The following is a 24,755-nucleotide window of genomic DNA, read 5'->3' on the forward strand; positions in this document are numbered from 1 at the left end:
CATTCCTCCTGATGGTAACCATGAATGTGTGTAGACACAGTCATCATCGTCCATCAAATGGTTGGAAAGACATTTTGCCCAAAACAAATGGTGGTGCAACTGAACTGAACATTTAAGTATTACACAAACAACTCAGGGTTTTCAAGAGCAGGAGATTGTAACTGAATGACGGAGCTGGAGGGGGTCGGAGGAATATGTCTGTTTTCTTGAGACAACATGCCAAACGGGTGGATTGCAGACAGTTTGTTTTTCTTTTCCCCTTCCTCTCTTCACGTGCGAGCCACGGTGTTGCCAGATTGATTGGCATGGGGGAGGACGGATTGTGTGTGTGTGCGTGTGCTTTACCTCCTTAAGAATAGATTACTACTCTCATGGTCTGGGGATGCCAAACACTCATCTGCACTACATGGAGATGCTGCAGCAAACAATATTTGAGTGTATATTTGAGAATATTGTCATGTGGCCCCATGCTTGTTTGCTGCAAAGCGTCGGGCATTTGCACAATAATCCAATATTAAAACAAATAAGGAGCTGTTGTTGTGTGAATGTCCATTGTGGGCTGTAAAACCAGAGAGGAACTGCAGAGACGGGTAATAACTCTTTATAATATAAAAATATTGCTTATAGCTTCTTCTGTCAGTTATCAAGCAAAAAAAAAAAAGTTAAACAACTGCTGGTTTCAGCTCCTCGGTTGTTAGTATTTTAATTGCATTGCAACCTATCTTTGGGGTTGAGACTATTGCTAATGCTAACTGAAGACCTCATCCTCGATGCCTTAGCCTGGGATTTCCTGAAAGTTATTCAGGTGGAATGTATTGATTGTACGAGCTTTTTACAGCCACAGGCACTGGATTTTTTTATTTTTTTTATTTTTTTGTCATACCATTTGCTTTATTGATTCCTGTCGGGATGTAAATAGAACTTCAATAAATATAACAATGGTTTTCAAAAAGATCCTTGCTTTAAGATTTTAAAACAAATCTGAATCATACTTAATCGCTCTGTAACTGTAGATGTCCTCAAGTGGCCCGAGCCCTGGGCCAAGTGCCCAACACTCAAAAAGAGAGACTTTCATGATTACGGAGCCTGTGTGTGTGTGTGTGTGTGTGTGTGTGTGTGTGTGAGAGAGAGAAAGTCTGTCCAACCCACCGAGCAAATTACTCTAAATCTTGATGACTGTCACTAATTCCATTTCTCTCTCTCTCTCTCTCTCTCTCTCTCTCTCTCTCTCTCTCTCTCTCTCTCTCTCTCTCACACACACTCACACACACACACACACACACACACACACACACACACACATACACACACAGCGTAGCCTCTACATGGCACTGCCTTTCACGTGTGTGTGTGTGTGTGTGTGTGTGTGTGTGTGTGTGTACGTACAGCAAACATCACCCTTGCAGTAGGTATTCAATGCTGTTTTTTTAACATGATGAAAGATAAAATGATGAGAATTTTGTTCTGTGAGAGAGAAGAGTGGAAAATGTTTTCTGTAGTGGTGGAGGATGAAGAGGAGGAGGAGGAGGAGGAGATGTGGGGGGATAAACACAGTGATGGAGAGTGAGTGAGAGGGGGGAGGAGCGGAGAGATGATTCCTCTCTAATCCTCTAGACACACGCTCGGTCTGGCTGCCTACTGGCTCAGAGAGAGAGACGGAGGCAGGTGGAGGGTGCAAACGGAGAGAGAGAGAGAGGGAGAGAAACCAAGTGGGAAGGGAAAAACAAGATGAAGGGAAGAGAGGAAAGGAGAGCTGCCTCTCGTAAACCATGCTAAGAGAAAGAGAGAAGCAGTGAGGAACGAGAAGGACTGGAGAAACCAGTGAAGCTCGTACGCTTTCGAGCGGAGGGGAGGAGACGGAGAAGGAGGAGTGCGGTGCTCCAGTCCAGTGCCTGAACCAAACCAGGAGAGAAGGAGAGGAGCAACAGGGAGGAGGGGAAAGGGATCTGTTGAAAAATAGCTGGAGGAGTGGACACAGAGAAAGAGGAGAGAAGGAGGAAGAAATGAAGAGGATGGGGGAGCGGAGAACGAGCAGAGACACAGACCCCTGGTTACTCAGGCTCACATGAGTGGATGGACCTGAGCCCGCCCAGAGTTACTACAAGATGCTGTCAAAGCAGCAGCGTGTGAGGGTGGAGTGATGGCTCGTCTATTCGCACAAACTGCAGCTGCTCCTTGAAAGTCAGTAGAAGTAGACTGGCGTCTCTGGACGTGCTGGATCAGGTTCGTGTCGCTGTGAGAGTATAGGACAGACCAACTGATTTAGGAGGTGAGCAGGGTCAGGTGCACCCGGAGTAGGGACACCAGGAGAGAGGTGGGGAGACAGTCGCATGGACGGAGAATCACACGCACTCAACACCTGTGAGAGTGTGTGTGTGACGAGCTTCATTCGAGTTAGCGTGTGTGTTTTGATCACAGCAGCAACGATGCTCTGAGCTTCTTTAAAGTTGCTCTTGACTCCTTTTTTTTTTAACCACCTGAAGTGACTCCCCGTCTCATCTCTACCCAACAAGTGGATTTGAAGACTCACAAAAAAAGGGACTTTAACACCAGCTCTTGGTGTCTCTCCTGGGTGGAAAGCTTTTCACCTGATTTTCTGTAGTCAGTGGATGCCTCCAAACTCCAGCGATGGGAGAATGGACCATCCTGGAGCGCCTCCTGGAGGCTGCCGTGCAGCAGCACTCTACCATGATTGGAAGGTGAGTTTGTGTCCTGAGTGAAGCGGGTGATTTCTATAATGTGTGCATGTGTCTTCTGTATTGTATGTGCATGCACACAAATGGTATTCCAAATACAAGTGTGCCAATACATGCAGAATATGAATCCTTCCCTACTTTCAGTCTTTAATCCCTCTGAGTGACATGATGGGAGGGTTAGGCCACCATGAGCCCACACAGCGGCTTTGGACATCACAGTATCCAGGGCAGTGTGAGGACACCTCACCTTGAAAGTCCACAGTGCCTTCATTGTGCTCATGCATTTTCAAGTGTACCTGTCTTCATTCTTCCTCTATATTCCTCCCGCTTTAACCGTCAGTTACACAACCGTGCCTCATTTCAGATTCGCCCCCAATTTCCTCCCTTCCCTCTCTTTCCTTTTCTCCCGCTGTCAACTATGAAGTCATTGCACAACCTAGAAAAACTAGTCCAGAGCGCGAGGTCACGGCTGTCATGATTTATGCATCATCCTACACGGCGAGAAGTCTTGTATTTGAGTTTGAATCAGTCGTTCTCGTCTGCCACAGAGCGAGCAATTATTGATGAGCGCTTCAGCCACAGAGGCACATCAGCTCCGTGGAACGGGATGAAACATGACTTTACATCGTGTAAAAAGGACACATTCCTGAGTTTGGGGTTTTCTTCGGGTGTCTTTTGTGAAACCACAGGTTCGGCATGGGTTCATTAGAGACATGGCAGTTTAAACAAATCCCCTGAAGCTACTGACTCACTCTGGCTAGTGGTATTCTTGGAGTATTGAGTGAATAAATGTCAGCCAGTTTAAGAAATAAATGACGTGGAGAAAGATTCCTTGTCCCCAGTGGATGAGTCGTCCTCTGCTGACAAAGCTGTGAGCGGGAATTTTGTCGTGTTATAAAGCCGAAGTGATTTGGGGTCTTTGTCTGAAAGCGGTTTGTCGCTTGAATGGAGAGTTTAGAATTGTTTCCTTTGGTGTTATGATGAATGATTGGTCAGCATTTGCTTCTCTCCATTCATGAGACACTGAAAGAGCAGTGTCGCTCATCAGCTGCACTAGTCATACTGGCTGCAGGGTCTCAGCGAGAGTGAGAAAGAGACAGAAAGCGAGAAAGAGACAGAAAGCGAAGGTTGTTGTTAAGGAGGAAGAGGGGAAAAAGAAATACTCAAAGGAAATTGAGGAAAAGAGAGTGAGAAAAAAAAAGTGTTTGGTTGCAGAGTGGAGAGGAGCGATCCATAGAGTGCGAGATGTGAGAGACAGGAAGCGGATGACGGAGAAAGAGTAAAAAAGACTGAAGAGTGAAGGCGAGGGGCGGCGAGGAGCAGTTATTCACAGACGAGCGGGCAGACACATGGCCGCGGTCTGCAGGGCGTTGGTTGGAAGCCAAGAGGACTGTCTCGTCACGAGATGGTGCTGCGTGTCATGACCTCAGTGGGGCAATCAGGGCACCCGCCGGCAAAAAGCCCCAGATCATGTTCGCGCTGCAGATTATATCTGTTGTCCAGACAGCTGAAATGTATATATATGACGGGAGGAGCCGGCCAAAACCTTTTCAAAATATCAAAATCTACATGCTAGGTTTCCAGCAGCACCAGATTCACTTGCATTGGTTTAGGCTGAAGACATTTGGTTTCCATCTAACACTGTTTTGTGTGAACAGGAAGTCCAGGGATCAGGATTATATCAACAGTATCTTTTGAGCTGATAGGAAGAAGGGAGGATACTTGTCAAGGTTGAAGTGTCGAAGGATTTAGCTGCAGACTATTAATCCTATTGTTTTATCAAACCCAATGCTCAATAGGCTTAACACGTGCATTTATAGTATTATACTCCTTCGTTTATCTCTGAGTGGAACCGTTTAGTGTTCGATCTCAGTTCTTCAGCTGTAAACTGACATTGACGTTCATCCAATTGGCCAACCTTGTGAAAGTCTTGCTAACTCTAAACTGAGATATTTTGGTAAATTACTTATCTATTGGATGTTAGCTTCACAACACAAATGCACTGCTATGTTTACTGCAAATCTAAAGGAGCGTTGCTGCTGGGACACAGCGTATGTCTGATAGTTCACCGACTGTTCCTGTTCAGTAAAATGGATAAACAAAGGGTGAATGTCATTCATGGCATTCCTTAAGATCTTAAATGCTGTTAACCGGACGCACGGCTAATCACTTTTTGCTATTACTGATGAGGTAAAAGGAGCCATTTTTAGCTTTAGTATCTGTGTGACAGCCTGTACATTCCCACAGTAAAGTGCCTCCCCTACATCTGGCTTTTCTACAGCTCAAAACACATCTAATCTGGGACATCACTGCTGCTGACATGAATTTTTATAATACTCCCTCAATCCTAATACCCATTGGTCCCTCCGCTGCAATTCCAGGGATCTCATTGGTCGACGCAGGTGCCGTCCTGCCGGAGAAAGCGTCGGACAGGTTGCTGTCCCTGAGGCCTGCGTAGATTCATTAAACATGAGTCATACACCCATTAGGGGGAATGCAACACTTGTTTGTGTAAGATTACAAATCACTCTGGAGATTCCCTTCTATGGTCAGTGTGTGTGTGTGTGTGTGTGTGTGTGTGTGTGTGTGTGTGTGTGTGTGAGTAAAACGTGAGCTTCTGTGTACTTTATGGGGGTTGCGGTCCTGTCTGCGAGTGCAGGCTTGTGTGTGTTCACCTGTTATCTGTGATTAATTCCCTCCATTACGGGCAGTGGGACGGCGGTAAATCGACTTGGACCCTCTGATGGACTGTGGGACCGCAGCGCCCGTCCGTACACACAGCCTCCTCCTCCGAGGAGGAGGAGGCGTGATGAAGCACACTCTCAACCTAACTACAGTCAACACATCACTCATGCTGTTTCTGTGGTCCTGCTCCCATTGGCTGGCAGTCCTATGCGTGAGCTGCCATTGGTCACAGTGGGACAGCTAAACATGCAGGTGCATCCTCCCACCACCCCGATATTGATCTCCAATAATGGAATAGGAAGTGGGGCTTGATAGAAGACGGGGCACTTAATGAAACAGTCTTTAGGCACGTCCGTTTGCAATACAAATTGGATCATTGGTTGACTGGAATGTCAAGTGAGTGATCTTAACCTAGATAGTAATTAGCAGCCTAAATATGTATCCTGGTACTACCTTCCTTAACAGGAGAGCTGTGGTTAAACACCTCCAGGACAGATAGAAGTTACAGCCCATGTTATTAGTGAATTATAAGGCCTGGATAGAAGATGACAGAAGCATTACCAAAAATGTATTTGCGATTCCTTGGCTAAATTGTCCAGAGGGCGCGTAGAATTTATTGACTCTCCCATCACTGCATACTTTCGTCTACGGCATCTGTAAGTCTGCAGGCCGGAATTACAGACGCAATGTCCCATTTACATTTATCTTTATTATAAGGAGGTGGTTAGATGTATGTTTTCTGTCTCCTCTATGTTACGTCGTATGGATTTTATCAATGATCTTCTGGAAAGATTGACACTCTGAAGTTGAAATCGATAGCATCCATGTAACCAGAAGTGAATTAATTTCCCTCGGAGTGACCTGTGCAAAGTGGACCCCGATGGACCCCTTACCACTGTGGGAAAGGGGCCATTAGGTGGCCTGACGATCACTGACTCTGAAGACTACAGAGGCCCTGAAACCACTTTAAAGCACTAGATGAGCATTTTAAAATTCAGTACTTCCAGCTGTAGTTCATTCGGAGCACCAGGTAGAAGGTTTGCTTGTATCCCAGCATGCCTTTTTTCATTTGCAATTTACAGGTGGTGATCAAGAGTGTGTGTAGGTGTAGTTTTTGGCTTATGGTCGGCTCGTTCAGCATGACTCCTCAGCACGGCTCCCCTGAGTCAAATGAGTGTTGTCACTAAGGAGCCATCAGCTCATCCATCTAAAGTGTGTGTGTGTGTGTGTGTGTGTGTGTGTGTGTGTAGTCTTTCAGCCCGGCATCATGCATACAGTCAGCCAAAACCAATATTTATTAGTGAGCAGCGTGTGCACGCAACTCAGCATGCCTGTGTTTGTTGACAGGTTACAGCTCCGTCGTCACATGACCTTTAGATCATCGTGCTTTTATTCAGCGATTCCCTGCGGACAGCTCACAAACCCCCACGGAGGCGATGGATGATCTTGTTTGTGCGGGATGAGGCTTATCTGGCCGATGTGAGCTATATTGCAGAGAAAAAGAAATGCGAAGAAAGAGGCTGTGATATTATCTATTGGTTCAAAAGACACACTTACTGAGGGCCAAGTGAGACCTCCGATATCTGTACGCCACGTCCCCGTCTCTGCTTTCACACTTCCCTCATTTATATGCACCGACCCGGGGATGCTGGCTACTGTAATGCCACTGCCTTCTCCATGCTATCATGAGAAACTGGTTATTCAAATGACCTCAAACGTTCCATGGGGAGACTTTGAAGCATGTCAAGTATAAATGATCAAACCTCCATGTGTGGACATCACCTGGTGAGATGCTCATTATGTCAATGATGAGTGTATTATTAAAGATGCCCCTCAAGTGTACATTAGATGTCATGGCAACACTGATAGTGGGATTGATCTACTCTCTGGTCCAGATATACAAACATTCTGGAAATGAGCCCCGGGAGCAGGGAAGAGCGGCTCTTGAGTGCTACAACCAGCGTCCATAGGGACTGTTGGAGATGCTGGGGGAGAAACGAGAGCAACTGTTCATAATTATGCATCTAGTGTTCTCATTTATTTCTGCTTAAACCTCATATACACCCCCCTAACCTACCCCCATCCTCGCTCTGGTTTCTCTTCTCTTGATCCTCACATACCACATAAGCTAAGGTCACGTTGCAATCGACTCCTCTGTCATCCTACGGTGTTACCGCGAATCTAGTGTGTCCTTATACCCGTGGAGGGAACACAGATGAGGAAACTGGAATACATAGCATGGATGGTCACAGAAAGTAGAGAGTGGGACAGATTTCACCTCGCAGGGCCTCAGGGAAAAACTGTCTCTGGCACGGTGACTCAGTAAAGCTCACAGGTTTAGTGTTAGCACCTCGCTGGAGGACAGAGCAGGTCAGCGTTAGAACCAGAGGGTGAGTTTAACCTGGACATTACCTCACACGCACAAACACAGGAGAGCAACCCTGCAAAAAATAGCCACCCGGACATGTCATTTAGTCCTGTGTTCATTTATGGAGTAAGCATGTGTGCAGAATTGGAACCGTGGCGTGATTTGGGCACTTTCACAAATCGCTCTACTTTTTTAAAATGTATTTATTTAAATCTATTTTTGTTGAAAGCGGCATCTGGTTTGAAAACTCTCTCTGCTGGTGCATTCAAGGACCTGTGATCTGACATCCAAGGAGTGAAGATTGCGAGATCTACAGTACGCTGTCAGAAAATCAAGACTTGAACGTGCCAACACGAAAAAACATGTCCCCACTCTTATCTGCATCACCACATAACGACAAGTGATGTGATGAATTATTTATCTCAGGCTCAAGCTCAACATCTCTGCAAGATGATTTTCATACCGTTTTCACGTGAGCTGTATTCAAGGGAGACATGGAGTAAATGTGTTGGTTATGTTATACCGGCATATGTCAATGAATTAAATTATGACGTGAGGCGAGATTTGTTGTACTTGTCAGTCTGTATTCGGCCTAATTATTAAGGGGATTTAATAGTACTCATAGTAGTGTAACCAAGATAGTGTAGTCAGTCTGTGGTAAAGTTACCCTTTGGATAAAACCGGACAGTAAACTACCAAACTTTACTCGTGGTTTTCTCATTAGGTCAGGGGTAAGTAGCCTGAGGCCACCGTGCCTCCGTTGGCATGCAGGCACGTAATGGCACACTAGTGTGCAAGAGATTTAAAAAAAAAAAGTTAATGTGCCCTCTCATCCGCACGCCAAATGACCTCTTCCACCGCTGTGCAGCCTGTTATGGCCGTTTGATTGTATATTCCGCCCACCGACATTCTGAGAAGATGTGCCTTGCTCATCCTCTGATTGGCTAGTACTTTTATTATTGCTGATGCACAAAATTTGATGGGAGAAAAACGTTGTTTTTTAAATGTTGCCATGCCCTTCACCTGTATGGATGGAATATAATTACAGATCCATTGGAGATTAAAATGTTAAACTTAGTGGGGACCAAGAGTACTTTGAGACTTTGGGACATGAATAAGTAACCCACACTTAATTCAAAATAATAATAATTTTAATCATCTTTACATGAGATGCCAGTGGAGCAAAATCTGATAAATAAATGTTATGCTGAGGTGACTCTCTTATCCCGTCAGATACAAACATAAAACACAGGTAATATGAGGGATACAGTTAAGACAAATAGCTAACTTTGATATTCGTTTGGTGCAAAGCAACGGCATACCTTTTGAGTTTTATATATTATATATTATATTATATATATTAATATATTTGTATGCCCCTGTGAGATCATTGTCTTATTCATAAAACCAGTTTTTATTACTCATGACTAACAGCGTAGTCTCGTTTTGTTTTTATTTAATGTTATGTATGTCTGCTGATGTTCTGATAAAAAAAAAAATCTCCATGCACTTGATCTCACTGTTTGAAGATGAAGAGGAGGCTGTTCTTCCATTGTTTTATCCTCCCACCCGCCTCGGCTCCCATCATCGCCTGCAACTTCCCACTTTACTGCGGTGATGAACAAGCTGCACTTAGACTGCCACGCATTCATCTCTTTCGAGTGTGTTGGAGTGTGTGCATTTGTGACCACTTTTCTTCAGAGGCAGTATCAGCTTCTGCACGGTGTGATTGACTCATGATTACAAAAACAAAACAAAGGAGGAGTGCGCAAAGTCACACCTTGCTAAAGCACGCACCATCTCTGCCAGGACCAACACACTGTAAGGAGGCATCACTGCCCCCTCATACGTGTGCCCACACACACACACACACACACACACACACACACACACACACACACACACACACACACACACACACTCATTCAACAAGATGGTCATCCAAACATGTGCATACACAAACTTACAGCATGGTTAACATATTTTTAGTCATTGTTCAGGGGCAGAAACACACACACACACACACACACACACACACACACACACACACACACACACACACACACACACACACACACACACACACACACACTACCAAAAACTGTCACAGCACTCGAGCAGCCAGACAGAGTGTGACAATGCATTCGCACCTCACCACACACACACACACACACACACACACTCAATCACACACAAACACACACATGATCCCATTCACAGATGGTTCAATTTAGCAGTGAAGTCAAACTGGGGTGAGCGTGTTTCACTCTGACACATGCTACATTCACCACAGCTCTCTTCGCCAATTACGCACAAGCTACTTAGACAAACAAATATACGAAAGCCTTCCGAACCTGTAGAGACAGCAGCATGCAGAACTATTGCTGGCTGATATTGACTGGAGGAAGCTCAACAGTCCCAGCAGACGACACCAGTGTCACATCACCATGCATTCCTGTCATATCAGATAGGTGCTAGACCGTATATAAGAAGTGGACATAGTCATTGTGACGTCACCCATTAGTTTGCAGACTGCCATTTTGGAGTCTCGGGGTTGACATTTTGGCCGTCGCCATCTTGGGGCTAAGTGCAACCAAACAAGATCATTTTAAGGGGACCAAATACAATTATTTAATACGTTCATGAACTGAAAACATGGACTCCCATACCGGACAATGCTGTGGTGGCAACCTGTCAATCACAAGGTACTCATGCTGTAAAACATCTATTTGACTCTAAATGGGACCATAATTCACTAAATGAATTGAAGAAGATTTTAAACTAGTGATTGAGCCCATGAACTCAATGTAAATAATGTTTACTGAGGTAATAAATCAAGTGAGAACTAGGGTCATTTTCTCATAGATATAATCGGACTTCTTTTTGTGACCAGAGGAGTCGCCCCCTGCTGGTTATTAGAAAGAATGCAAGTTTAAGGCACTACAGTTTTGGCTTCAGTTGTGAATGTCACCTTTCCATCTTAGATTAACGTTATTACTCTCTGAATGCTGAAGTGTATCACTTAAAAAATCATGTGATGGTGCGCAAGAAAAGCGTACCGAAATTTAATTTTAAATAATAAAATGAGCACTGTCATTGAAGGGATTTTCTGTACAGTCATTCCCATATGAGCTGAATGATGCATTGGACAGTGATGGTTTGAAACAGCTATGCCAGGCTGGATTTAGGAGTGATGGCTATTAAATGTATGGGTTGGGATGCTGCTTGCAACCTCAGTCACTATGTGAAACCCTCACCGTGCTTATAGACCCCATTTCATCATAAAGGTGTCTAATCAGATCAGTAAAATCACATTTAATCCACCTCAGGAGACCACCACTGATGATCCAATCATACACCATGGACAACACTAGAAGATTCTACCAACCCTGAGGCAGAATTAAATCTAAATGAGATGTGATCTTAGTTTTAAAAGTTACAAATAGAAAAGTAAGAAACGCATATCATATATTCAGTATTTAATTATCATATTGAGACCCGCTCACAAGAATAGATCTTTCACATAATTCCACAGTGTAAAAAAAAGTCCTACATTCAGAAATTTTACTTAAAGGTCCATCAGTATTACCATGAAAGTAAGTAAACCCATTATGCAGTATGGCCATTAATCCATAATAAAACATCAACATTTATTTGTTGATTTATATTTTGTATTAATAATCTGAATCTGCAAAGTAACCAAAGCTATCTCAAGGGAAGTACCTCAAAAATTGTACCAAAGTGTGGTACTTGATATCAGACATGTGTTAATGCATCTGTGTAGTTTTCATTCTTGGATCAAAAAGGTATAAGAGTGTTTTGTTGTTTTTGATGGAGTGTGTTTGTTTCCTGCACAGCCATGTGCTGTCTGCTTGTGTGTCATGGAGGCTCCCTGCATGTGCCAGAGCGGCTGATTTGGGTTGAGGCTTGGCACGGGAGAGTCACGGTGGGTGGGGAGTTGGCATCGACGCGGCAGCCCTAACTCGGGATTGTCCAAAACCGACCATTTTAATCCGGATTACGCCCATCATTTCTCTCTCTCTCTCTCTCTCTCTCTCTCTCTCTCTCTCTCTCTCTCTCTCTCTCTCTCTCTCTCTCTGTAGTTCCATCCATTCACCCCCCCCCCACCCGCTTCCTCCCTCCTTTCCCACCCACGCATTCGCTCCCTTCCTCTCTCCTGCTGCTCTTTCTCCTGCTCATGCCTCACCCCGCCTCCATCATCACAACCTACCCAAAAAACCAACGCTCTGCACATTGGTTGGCCTGTTGCCATGGTGACCACTCACGACACTTCTTTTCATTCCTGCCAATTATCTGTTCTGAATGATCACTCGGAGTAGATTTTAGAAAGTCTATTTTTAATGCTTGGGCTCCAATTTAACTCTGACTTTATCGCCTTGTCTGTTGCCAAGGGAACTGCCAGAGTTATTATCGTCAACGAGAGCCTTGAACAGCGCACTTACGTACCAGTGCATTGGTTCCTACCAAATTGGATGAACTAAACCTCTCTTGGGATCACTCTATTCTTTATTAGTGTTTAAAAATAACAAACAAAGAAAACGTGTCGTGAGTCGGGCGTGTAATGAGTATTAATTTTACAGATTGGCAAAAGACTACATGAAAATACACGACTTGAAATGAACCTTGCATGTGCACACGTGTGTGTGAGGCACTGTGTTAAATTTTAATCATTGTCTGCCTCAGTAGGGCTACGATCTTCATTCATTTATCTCCAGAGCCCGTCAGTTCACATTCATCAACATGCCACTTAAATACCTTTGTGTGTGTGTGCGTGTGTGTGTGTGTGAGAGAGAGAGAGAGAGAGAGAGAGAGAGAGAGAGAGAGAGAGAGAGAGAGAGAGAGAGAGAGAGAGAGAGAGAGAGAGAGAGAGAGAGAGAGAGAGAGAGAGAGGGATGGATGGATAGATAAGTGAACAGTATGAGAATGTTATTATTAGATTTCCATTTTGGGAGCTTACAGATCTAGATTACACCAAGAGATGAAACCATAATAAAAAGAGTACTCTCCACCTTATCAGTGCACCAGAAACATACAGTGCACACACGGGTCAAGATGAGTAACCCTTCAGTGCTGTTATCAGCCATCAGATTACTTAAAAGCAAAAGTACTTGAGAAGGTACCCTGTGACTGACATATTTATATATTACATTGTCATTACTGTTAAAAAACCATTGCCCATACATGCACAAGAGGAATTTTACTGCAGTAGTTGCTCAATGTGGAGCTTTAACTGCTTTATGCAGAGCCGAAGTGTAGTCCAACCTAGGGGTCAGGCCCCTTCCAGAGGGTCACAAGATAAATCTGAGATGATTAAAGGGTGAAACTGCTTACAACTCATGGACATCAGAAACGTGATGAGGGGCCCCATCCAGAAACAGGCTATCTATAATCTCATCATGGGTGTTTTTTTTTATCCACAACCAACAACAAAAGCTGTCAAATTAATCTAGTGGAGTAAAAATGAAACAGAATCTCAGGAATCATGAAATGGAAAAAGTACAAGAGTAAATGGACTTGCTTACACCTTGTGCATACAATGCACGTACTTTAAATGGATCCCCCTGGGATTATTTGTTTTAAGGTGCTTTGCATGCACTGCTCCTTTAATATTCATTCAAATAAGCGATGCTGATATATTCTGTCGCTGAACCCAACCTAACCTGAGAGCCTCTGAAGCCACCCGCTTGGGGTTCAAAGGTTCCCCAGCTAAACAATGGTAAAACCATTAGTACTGGTTCCTATGACAGAAACTAATCTTCATCTTCTCCTGAGAGGATGGAACTAACACCCAGCAATGTCAGACACAATCGGCTTTGCCCTGCAACAGCTGGAAGAGTATGTGTGTGTCTGATTAAAATGTGTGTGTGTGTGTGTGTGTGTGTGTGTGTGTGTGTGTGTGTGTGTAGAGGTTTCCTTAGAGATTTTTATTATCTGATTCCATGTATTCCGTGTTTATTTTGTATTTTTTTTATGCTGGTCTTAGCATTTGAGTGCGTCAGTGCCTGTATATGTGTGTTCGGTGGCCATGCAGGATAAGGGTCTGTCAGCAGGGGCGAGTGCAGCGCCCTCGCTCCTTCTGTCACGGGCCTGAAGCACTGGAACATCCCCTCTCTCTCTCTCTCTCTCTCTCTCTCTTACTCCTGTGTGAGGTCGGATGAAGCTTGGCGCCAGGTGACCTGCTGTGAACCGCGAGCTATTGATAAACCTTGGCAAAGGAACACAGACTGAGACAGAGAGAGAGAGAGAGAGAGAGAGAGAGAGAAAAGCATAAAAAGTGTCCATCCACGTTTGATGTGACGGGATTAGATTTGTCAGAGCTGCTGGTATGTTGTATTTGGGTTACCACCTGGCACCCTTAAGATACACAAGAGAGACACAATGCCAAAACATTAGCCGCGTTTCCACTCACGTGTTTTTATGCAAAAAGCTGTATGGAAACAGCAGAACTCCATGAAACTTCCTCGCTTACGTGTGTTTTTAGTCGAAAAAGAGTTGATTGGCTAAATGGCTTTTAATGACTCACATGACCGATCAGCTGTTTCCACTGTTAACGTCCTCTTCGGATATTCCCGTAACGTGCAAGGTTAAAGGTTGGAGTAAGCAAAGAGTATTAACTATTTAAAGATATTAGAAGAAAGTCGTATTATAAGAAGGTTTTTATATATTGGGGAATATGCTTATTTTATCCATCCATCGTCTACCGCTTATCCTGTATTCAGGGTGGTGGGGGGCTGGAGCTGATCCCAGCTGACATCGGGCGAAGGTGGGGTTCACCCTGGACAGGTAACCAGTCCATCGCAGGGCCAACAAGTAGAGACAGACAACCATTCCCATTCCCATTTAGAGTCATCAATGAACCTATCCCCATCCTGCATGTCTTGGACTGTGGGAGGAAGCCGGAGAACCCGGAGAGAACCCACGCTTACATGGGGAGAACATGCAAACTCCACACAGAAGGAACCCGAACCCAACCCGGGACTCGAACCCGGGACCCTCTTGCTGTGAGGCGACAGTGCTGGAATATGCTCGTTTATTTATTTATTCATAAGGGTTAGATGAGAAGATCTTATGCCATAATGTATAAAGCTTGAGCCCAGGGACGCTTAGCTCAGCAGGAGAACGGAAAGCATGGGGAAACTATGAGCTCTGTCCAACACTCATCACTAATTAACACATTATGTAAGATAGCTTTTTCCTCCATGCTTCCAGTCTTTATGCCAAGCTCAGGTAACCTGGCTCCAGCTTCATATTTAACAGATATGAAGATGAGTGGTATTGATATTCTCACCTAACTCTTGCCAAGTGTAATACTCGAAATATTGAGCTATTCTATGAAGTGTGTGCAAACAACAAAACTAACTATGATTTAGTGAGTTTTTCAGCATTTTGTTCGGCAGCAGGTGTGATATTTCTTTTATGTTTTTGTCAATACTTTCACAGAGTGAAAAAGCTCTAATTGTTTCTCACGTTGGTTGAGTTGAGTCTATATTAGTTAAAAATATAGCCTACTTAAGGTAATATTATCCTCCTTTCCTTCTCTATCTTGTATGTCTTTATGTGGCGGTCAAATCACTCAACATCAAGTGTGATGTGAAAGCCAGTTTTTTCATAGAAGAGTCAGAGATTTACTTTTGCCTGAAGTGATGAATCTGAAGTGCATAATGTTGCATTGACTAATCTTAGGCGACCACGTTTTACTTTGTACGTCTGGCTCACATTGCCATCACTATCCCATCGTGCTGTGTTCCCATGGTTACACTCTGATAAAGGGAGAAACGGCTCACTTCATGGGATTGGACTTAGGATGCCTGGTTGCAGACCTCTGATTGAAGTGAGAGGAAAGTACAGTCTGATTATCGGGCTGAGTGGCATGCAGAGCAGAGGTTTTGAATCTTTTGAGACTTGGAGGTAAATCTATAGATGTAATTAGTAGTCCAGACAGAGCTGCAGCAGGTATGGACACGGGGGGGAAGGGAGCTGTGCAGGGAAAAAGGTAGAGCTTAACACTGTAAGAGTGAGGGGACAGGTATTGATGGAGGCCCTGAAAAGGATTAGCAGGTCAACCGTAACATTGGACATCGCTGTCCAGAGAAGCTAACAGACTGAACCTGCAGAGACAGCACTGAGAGTACCTTTTTGTTTACTCCAGTAAGTACCAGAAATTCAACATTTTATTAAAAAACACAAATTGGATATATACCGTTAGAACTCTAAATTAATTTATTTTGAAAATAACCTATTTTCAACATTATTTCTTCTTCACGGCAGGAGAGTTTTCTCTAAAAGGGGTCCAGTTTGTTCTGGTTCTCTCCATGGCATTATCTTCCACAGGGTAGCATCATTTGGTTTTGTTTGCTGGTTTTGTCATTTTCTTGCAAACTCGTCAGGCTTTTAGCAATTAAGTAAACAAGCATCAAGCTCTTTGAGGCACCTGTAAGCCACGCTCGGACTGATGCAACAAATCTGCAGAAACATGCTGTTCGTCAGTTGACTTAGCTGCTAGTCGGTGCGCTTCCCGCTCTCTTCATCTCCCTCCGTTTTTCTGCCCCTTGCCTGTTGCCGTGGTAACCAGCGAAGGGGAATTGGGTAGAGGGGAGAGTGAAGAGGGAGGAGAGATGAGAGGAAAGGGAAAAAAAAGGGGTGGTTGTGTTGGGTTTCTGTAAAGGAGCCACGGTCGCTCTTCCTCCTCCCTGCTCAGCCTCCCCCCTCTTATCTCTTTCATCTCCACTGCCATGCCTTCCAGTCCCGCCAAAACCAATCCTTTCCTTCTCCTCTGCCTCCTCTTCCTTATTATCCTCCAACAGTTTTGTCCTCTCCTTTTATATTCTGTTACCTCCTTCGTCCACAATTCCTTCATTTGATTATTTTTTATTCCAATAAAACCATCGTCCCACATCTCAAAAATCCGTCAAAACAAGCATGCGTATTGTTCGTATGCCTTGCCTAAAACTAAAGCCCTAAAACTTAACTTAGCTCTAACTCTAAGTGTTACTCTACTGAGCTACACACAAACCTCACTTATACTTATATGTTAATGCATCTCCCGTCCTCCACTTATCATGTAAATGGCATTAAAGGTTTCAAGATCTTCGATAACATCAAGGGAGCTGCGCTGTGAATGGCATTTCAATTTCCCCTGGAAGTTGAATAATGCAGACCGTTGGAGCAGCAACACCGTATTTTGTGTGTGCATGCAAACCTAGGAGGCAGATGGAACTAGATTTCTCCTGCCAGATGCACAAACTGTGCCTATTTTTCTAATTTTTTCACAATTAATTGCATGTCGGCAATGAGAGCTTTGAATATGACAACCTCTCCCCAGCCCTCCAGTGCAAGGCATCCAGATAATGAGGGAGACGACAGGGGGGCGGTTTGGACTTGTGTTGGCATGATGTTTTTTTCATAATTACCACCATCTGTGTGTTAACACAGGCAACATATTAGTCAACGGGAACAACAAACACTGCCTGCTGTGGATGAGATATGTGCTAACATGTCTGTTGTGTGCATGTTTGATGCAAATGCATCAACGTTGAGCTGATGAACGTCTCCATTGTTGGTTAATTTATCCATTGTTGTTTTTAGATGAATCAATGCATCTTTTAATCGACAAAATGTGAGGAAATATTTTGTTTAAATCGCATGAAATATTGAAAATGTCTTAAAACTGTCCAAAGTATTCAATTTACAATGACATAAAACCCACTTTTGAGAATCTGCGCGCTTTAACAGATTTTACAGTGTGAGTGTGAGTGCAGAGACGATTAAAGAGAGTGTTGGATGGAGTTTAGGGTGATTTCAGTTTTAATGGAACGCCACTGGCAGTTGAAATGCCTCTTCTGACTGTTCACAGAGAAAGGAGGCTCTTCATAGAAAACTACAGACACAATCTGGAGATTATTCCTGACAGAGGGAGAGAGAGAGGGGGTGGGGGGGGGGGGGGGCACAGCAGGAGTCCTGGGACTGCAAATGAAAGATCGAAAAATAGATGCTCTAGAGAGGAGAGAAAAAACAGGTGGGGGGTTTGCTGTGTGCCGTATAATCTAAAGCTATTCGATGGCATTAAAAAAAAAAAAAATAAATAAAAAAAACCTAATGCAAGAATCCTCCCTTGGCCCAGCCACAGATTACAGCAGTGGGTTTGCGTGTGGAAGCTATTATATAATTCATTCTCTATGATGAGATTTTCCTCCATGGCTGGTTCTCCTTTCTCGCACTCTGTCCCAGCACTGGCAGGTTTCTGTTTTAATTTAAGGCAGAGATGTCCGAGCCACACTGGGCTTTTTTTTTGTGACTTTATAATCTTTTTATCCCTGTCTGGAACTAATTCATCTCAAACAGCAATTTGATGTCTTCTTTCAGTACTCAGTACAGTTTTAAACAGCCTCCACTCACTGTCTGATGGTTTTTCGCTGTATGAATATGTGTGTGAGCGCTCATATCCGCGGCCACGCACAATATGGTGTGTGTTTCTGTCTACATGTGCGCCCATTTAGGCGCTGTCTCACTCTGGTATTGTGAATTCTCTGCTCACTAAGCTCCTTAATGGAGTCAGGACAAGGGCAAAAGCATTTTTTTTTCTTTTCTTTTCTGTTTTTCTCCTGTCTTCCCTCCCTCTCTGCCTGGTGATCACAGGTGGGCAGATTGACATTAAGCCCTTTATTTTTTTTTTCATTTTGGAGGTCATCACTGATGACCTGCTGTTTTGATGAGAGGTACATGTGAACCGCACGCCGTCAGACTCTGGAACAGATTAACTCTGCCCTTCGACTCCACATCTGCGCCACACAAGACTGGCAAAGCCACTGTGTGATTGGTAGATTACCCTTCACACAGCCAAATGCCATCTAATGATTATCTGGCAACGTTGAAGGTGCGGCGGTACCCCCCCGCCCCCGGATACACTGCACAATCTCAATGGCGTCCACATGAACAGATCTTCTACTTGAGTTTGATTTGATAAAGCTGTGCTGTGCACTTCTCTTTCTATGAAATGCAGTGGAGGGTGCCTGAGGTAAACTCAAGTGATACTGACCGGTGATCTCTGGTGGATTCTCGTGACTTATATTGAGGGAGGGTTGCAGGCGGAATGGAGGAAAGAGGTCAAGGTGGGATTTGAAATGCAAAGCTGTCTGCTGGTCTACTGCTGCTGTCCCAGGAGAAAGTGTGAGAAATGTCCCCGCGCAAATGTGGATCGATTTCGCAAGAAGCGTGAAAGCCCGAGGCTAAAACCGATGTTCCAAGTGCTTATTGATCAATCATATTTGACTATCAAACCCCATCGTCCATTACATCTTCATCTTTATCTACTGAGATAACAAAAATACATCATCAAACTTAAAAAATGTTTGACGTTTCATAATAATGTCACTGTAAAAGGAAAGGGGGATGTATCTGCCCTCATGCGGCATTGTTGCCAGCGGCTATTTTCCCTTTCAGACATGGAATCTGTGGCAACGTTGGATTTATCTGTTACAGCGATGGTGTCTGTCTCACACGCACTGCATTAGTTGCAAGCTTTCCCTGACAATGTTAATACCATTATTCACACTAGAGATTTGTCAATTATGTTTCGAGGGAAACGTATATTCTCCTGGATTACATTTCTTTTGACGTATACATGCGTCTGCAGAAGGCCGTTTAATAAGGAGGAGGTTGGGGCTGATGGGATCAAACAACGTCGACTTATTTGAATTTATATAACTTCAATCTCCGAAACCTAACCATTTATTGCATGGAGATAGCAACAAAGTGATTTTTGTTTTTCTTTTGTTTTGTTTGAATTTCCCTTTGGGACATCAACATGTAAATAAGTGGGGTGGTTACAACTGACTGTTGATCATCTGAAAGGCACTCATGATGTTTGTTGTGATGCTTTGTCTCTTTAAAATGAAATGCATTTTCTCAGGAATGAGTGACTCCTCCCACAGCACGTTGCACCGCTGCCTCCAAAAGCCATTTTTATACGTCACAATCTATTGACTTGTATGGGAAGCCATAAATCCATGATAAATGTAATGAGGTCAGGTTTTGATGGGCCACTCTAATGGCGCTCACTATGGGTTCATATTAAGTAATGACAGCAATTTATCAGGCCGTTATTTATGGGATTATCGTGAAAATAAATGGCGGGGTTGATCTTGGAGTATGCAGAACTCACGTCTGTGGGATTGAACAGCAACGCGGATCATCAATCAAACAGATTAACAACAATGTCCAGGCCCGTCTGCAGTCCGCAGCCTCGTTCCAGACTCGGATTACGATGCGAGGTGGCCAACAGGCTCTCCGAGACTCAGAGAGGCAAAAAGCCTGCTATCTAAAGTGCTCGCTTGGTCTCGGAGCTGATAAATAAATGAGGGATGAGTAAAGTAAGAAACAACAAAGAGAGAGGGATGTCTGGGAGAAAGAGAACAGCACAGTTGGGCGGGGGGGCTTCTAACATCATGAAGCACACGCACACATTAAAATACGCCAGGTCGGCGCTTTTGAGCATGCTGTACGCTCGAATAGACACACGTTAGCATGCACCCACGATAAACAACGCTTATCTGCCCGTCTCACCACACCTCACACTGACGTAGATCTGCAAACCATGCTCACGTTCACGTATGGTGAAGTCTGCACAGGAGAGATTACTTTGTATGTCATGTGTGCGCGTGAATGCTCGGGGGTCTGTATGTGCAGAAACTGATCACAGCTCCAATTTAAGAGAATTTGAGGTTTCCATGGTAACAGGGTCTAATGATGCTGGGAGCACTACAATTAGACAAGAGCTCACCTCTTTTTACCTTTAAACACCCTCACATAATACACACACACATGCACACACAGTGTCTCACACACTCACACACACACACACACACACACACACACACACACACACACACACACGGTGTCTCACACACACACAATCACACACACAAACGGCGTCAGATTACAAGCTGTGAGTTATGAGCGCTGAAGACACATCGAGGCTCCGCTTGCAACTGTTCTTCTTCCGGAGTGTTTACTCTGGCTGATGAATGAGATTCGGAGCCCTCTTCGTCTCTGGTTCTCACCGGGGGAAACAGTGACTTAACAGTGACACAATGTGCTTCTCCACCATAAGAACATTGTTTTCTCTTTTTTTCTTCTACATCCGTGCCCTCTGTGACGCTTCTCTTTTCTAATTAAGGAGTTCAACTTCCTTCACAAAGCTCACGCTGCGTTTCAAATCCCCCTCTCAACCTTGACTTGAGGCTAAAACATGGTAGCACAACAGCTTTCTGAGCTCCTCTTTGTTTTCCCTGTACTGTAACTTTTACAGTTTATATTTTAAATGAAGGTGGATTTTAGGGTTTGGCTTTTAAAAAACGAATAATAGTGCAGAGTATTTTAAACAACGATCTACATTTCCACTCATCCTTTCTCTTTTATTCATCTTCCTAGTTCCTCCCACTGTCCTTTCATACTCCGTACCATCGCTGGGAAGGATATCTGAGGACATTTCATCCTTCCTGACACAGTAAATCACTGTGCGTGTCCGGCTATTAACCCCATTTATCTCTCTCCTTCTCCTCTAGGATCCTGCTCACAGTAGTGGTGATCTTCCGTATCCTGATTGTGGCCATCGTCGGCGAGACCGTGTACGAGGACGAGCAGACCATGTTCATCTGCAACACTCTGCAGCCCGGCTGCAACCAGGCCTGCTACGACAAGGCCTTCCCCATTTCCCACATCCGCTACTGGGTCTTCCAGATCATACTGGTGTGCACACCCAGCCTCTGCTTCATCACCTACTCCGTCCACCAGTCGGCCAAGCAGAAAGACCGGCGCTACTCCTTTCTCTATCCCATAATGGAGCGGGACTACGGGGGAAGGGAGGGGGCTCGAAAGCTCCGCAACATTAATGGTATTCTGGTTCAGCACGGCGGCGACGGCGGGGGTGGGAAGGAGGAGCCCGACTGCCTGGAGGTGAAGGAGATCCCCAACGCCCCGCGGGGCCTCACCCACGGGAAGAGCTCCAAGGTTCGCCGGCAAGAAGGGATCTCCCGCTTTTACATCATTCAGGTGGTGTTCAGAAACGCACTGGAGATTGGCTTCTTGGCGGGCCAATACTTCCTCTACGGCTTTAGTGTGCCTGGGATTTTCGAGTGCGACCGCTACCCGTGTCTGAAGGAGGTGGAGTGCTACGTGTCGCGCCCTACAGAAAAAACGGTGTTCCTGGTGTTCATGTTTGCGGTGAGCGGCATCTGCGTGGTGCTCAACCTGGCCGAGCTCAACCACCTGGGCTGGCGCAAGATTAAGGCCGCCATCAGGGGCGTGCAGGCCCGCAGGAAGTCCATCTGTGAGATCAGGAAGAAGGACATGGCGCACCTGTCCCAGCCGCCCAACCTGGGCCGCACGCAATCCAGCGAATCAGCTTACGTCTGACGACAAAGAGAAGAACAAGAGGAGGAGCGGGGCGAATGTGCAAGAGTGCAAAATGAATTAATTATGATTTTAATTTAATGAAGACGGTGTGGAGACGGACCCCTCCTCGTCGATGATGTGAATGAAACAGAATGTAAAAAGACCAAACCTCCGGCTCTACGACTTTGAGGGTCAAGGAGGAGAGGAGGAAGAAAATTAAAAAGCATGAAGAGACGATAAGTGAGGACGCGAATGAACATGATGAACATATTTTGGTCTCATGAGGAGATATTCCAACTGCCATTTTATACTTTTGTCTTTTTAACTAATTACCTTCTCCTCTGCCCCTCATTTCTTTTAACGCGGGGAATTAAATGTTGAAGGAGGCTGGACAGGGAATGAGAAGATGATAAAATGAGGGGAAGCGAGAGGAGAACAGATGATTATGTATTCTTTGGGGATATTGGAAGATGACGGCGGTGTTTGATGCATCCCATGGTGCTTTTCTCCTGGACTGTGTCAGCCTCAATGAAGAGGGGAGGACTAGATGGGAGATGGGACAGGGAGGATGAGCAGCAACATCATTAAAAGAGGAACGGAAGAACTGTCAAAGCCGCGTCGGACTCTAGAGAACTGAGGCAAGTTCGTGAGAGCGAGAGAGAGAGAGAGTCAGTGGGAAAAGATATGATATACCCAAGGAGGGACTAAGAGAGTCTTTCTTTCGCTTCCTCTCCACGCCGGAGACTCGAGGTAGACCTCAGCCAAGAGAGACAGAGCTGCCTCTGATCAGTGTCAGCCTCGCTTCTGTTGGAACATCATCGCGAGCCAAAGCCAAGAGAAAAAAAAAGACTGACGATGTTTATGTTTTGTCTCTTGGCGAAAGCTGATTTTAACACAAACACAGCGAGTACCCTAAACACTTTTTTTTCCTCTCTCTCCCCTCACAGAGCTCTCGCTCTCTCTCTCTGCTCCGCGGCTGGCAAGCTATATAGACCCCAGGGCCTTCTGATGGCAGTAATGACTCTCGCTGCTCTACTTCTGCGTAAACTTTGGAGAGGAACTAATGAACAAATGGACAGGCGGCGTGTAAATGCCGGTCTCTCCTCAAGCACAAACCAAACTTCCCTTCCTTGCAGCATTCCAGTGTGCTGAGAGAGAGAGAGACAGAGAGAGACAGAGAGAGAGAGAGAGAGAGGAGGGAAGGCGAACGGGAGCTCGTAGAGGAGGGGAACACATCACTTTATTACAACTTAAAAAACACATTTTATAAAATATATCACCATGAGTTATGATTTTTGTTTTACTTTTTTTTTTTTGAGAAAGCGATGGTGCCATCCTTGAGATATTTAATTATTGTTGAAAAGTTACATAGAGTATACCATGGTCATATTATTTATCCATTTAGAATATATCCAAATAGATTTATTTATCTTAGCGTGCGGGTTGGTGGGACATCATGTTGATGTTTCTTTAAAATGTATAAACTGTCTGTCTTTTTTTTCCTTTTTCATTTTTTGTTTAGTCTAAAGCATTTTTCACTGATGGGACTGATTCATGGCATGTGTGGGGTGGGAAGGTGGGAAGGGACACGTTCGTGAGCTTTGTTTTGTAACATATGAGGCTGTGCAGCTGATTTTCCTTTTTTTTTTATGTGTAAATCTTTATTGAAATAGTTACTTAATTGCATTCAAAATGTAAAACAATGCATCTTTATGCATTTTCTACAGAGAGCTTTCTTTTAAAGATCAGCTGTTCAGCTTCGGGCGATTAAGGCCTGTGAGCCATTTGAAAAAGGCATGTTTACATGACGCGGCGTTTCTTGAATGAGCAAACTGTGTAGCCGATGAGTAGTAACTCCTTCGGGTCTGTTGGTGTGTTTTTTTTTTTTAAATCTCAGTGGTTTTCATTTTGCATTTCCTTCCTGACAGGATTTCAGCATGCATGCCTTGTAAGGGAAGAGAACGTCATGAACGAAAAAGATAAAGATGACAGAGAGTGTTGCACCTTGATTAATGCAGACGAGCGGGAGAGTGGCAGACTGAAGGAACTCACGTTGTAGCATCTGGGCCTCGTTGTTGTCGGACACGCTCACTCGCACACAAGCGCATCATTTGCAAACAGGGAGCTTCACAGGTCTAGCCTGTGAAACCAGACATATGGGGACAGTTCAGTGACTCAAGATAAATATATTTAGAGTGTCACAAAAACAAATCTACATACCCCTGTTCAACCCGGTCTAAACATACTGTAGCAGATCAGCAGGATCTTATCTACCAGTGCAAACTGAATGGCCTTATGTAGCTATACACGCTGCAGCTTAACATTGCCACATTTGGGAGTTTGACTCTGCCAGGGGCCACCCATGCACTAATGCTGCTCTCTCACAGTGTTTGTATGACACGTGAAATAAATGGGAGCCGGTCTATGTTCCCTCCGCCCCTACCTTCCCTCAACCCTGTGTTCCCTCAACTTTAATTAATACCTCGGAAATAGGGTCTGAAACATTGGTCAGACAGCCTGTTATCCCGGAAACAAAAAACATTCTTCTTCTTGCCATGACCAATCTTACTCCTCACGCCTAAACCAACCCCACC

At 44.5% G+C, this 24,755-nt stretch overlaps 1 protein-coding gene across 1 annotated transcript; it reads left to right on the plus strand.

The window, feature by feature from the left end:
- Window positions 1-1,614: 1,614 nt before the first annotated feature.
- On the plus strand, window positions 1,615-24,755 carry gjd1b (gap junction protein delta 1b). Its single transcript, XM_084020140.1, has 2 exons — window positions 1,615-2,699; window positions 21,333-24,755. The coding sequence occupies exons 1-2, from the start codon at window positions 2,629-2,631 to the stop codon at window positions 22,180-22,182; spliced, it is 921 nt and encodes a 306-aa protein (XP_083876266.1). The 5' UTR covers window positions 1,615-2,628; the 3' UTR covers window positions 22,183-24,755.

Source organism: Eutrigla gurnardus (assembly GCF_963514095.1).
Source record: "Eutrigla gurnardus genome assembly, chromosome: 10".
Lineage (NCBI taxonomy): Eukaryota > Metazoa > Chordata > Actinopteri > Perciformes > Triglidae > Eutrigla > Eutrigla gurnardus.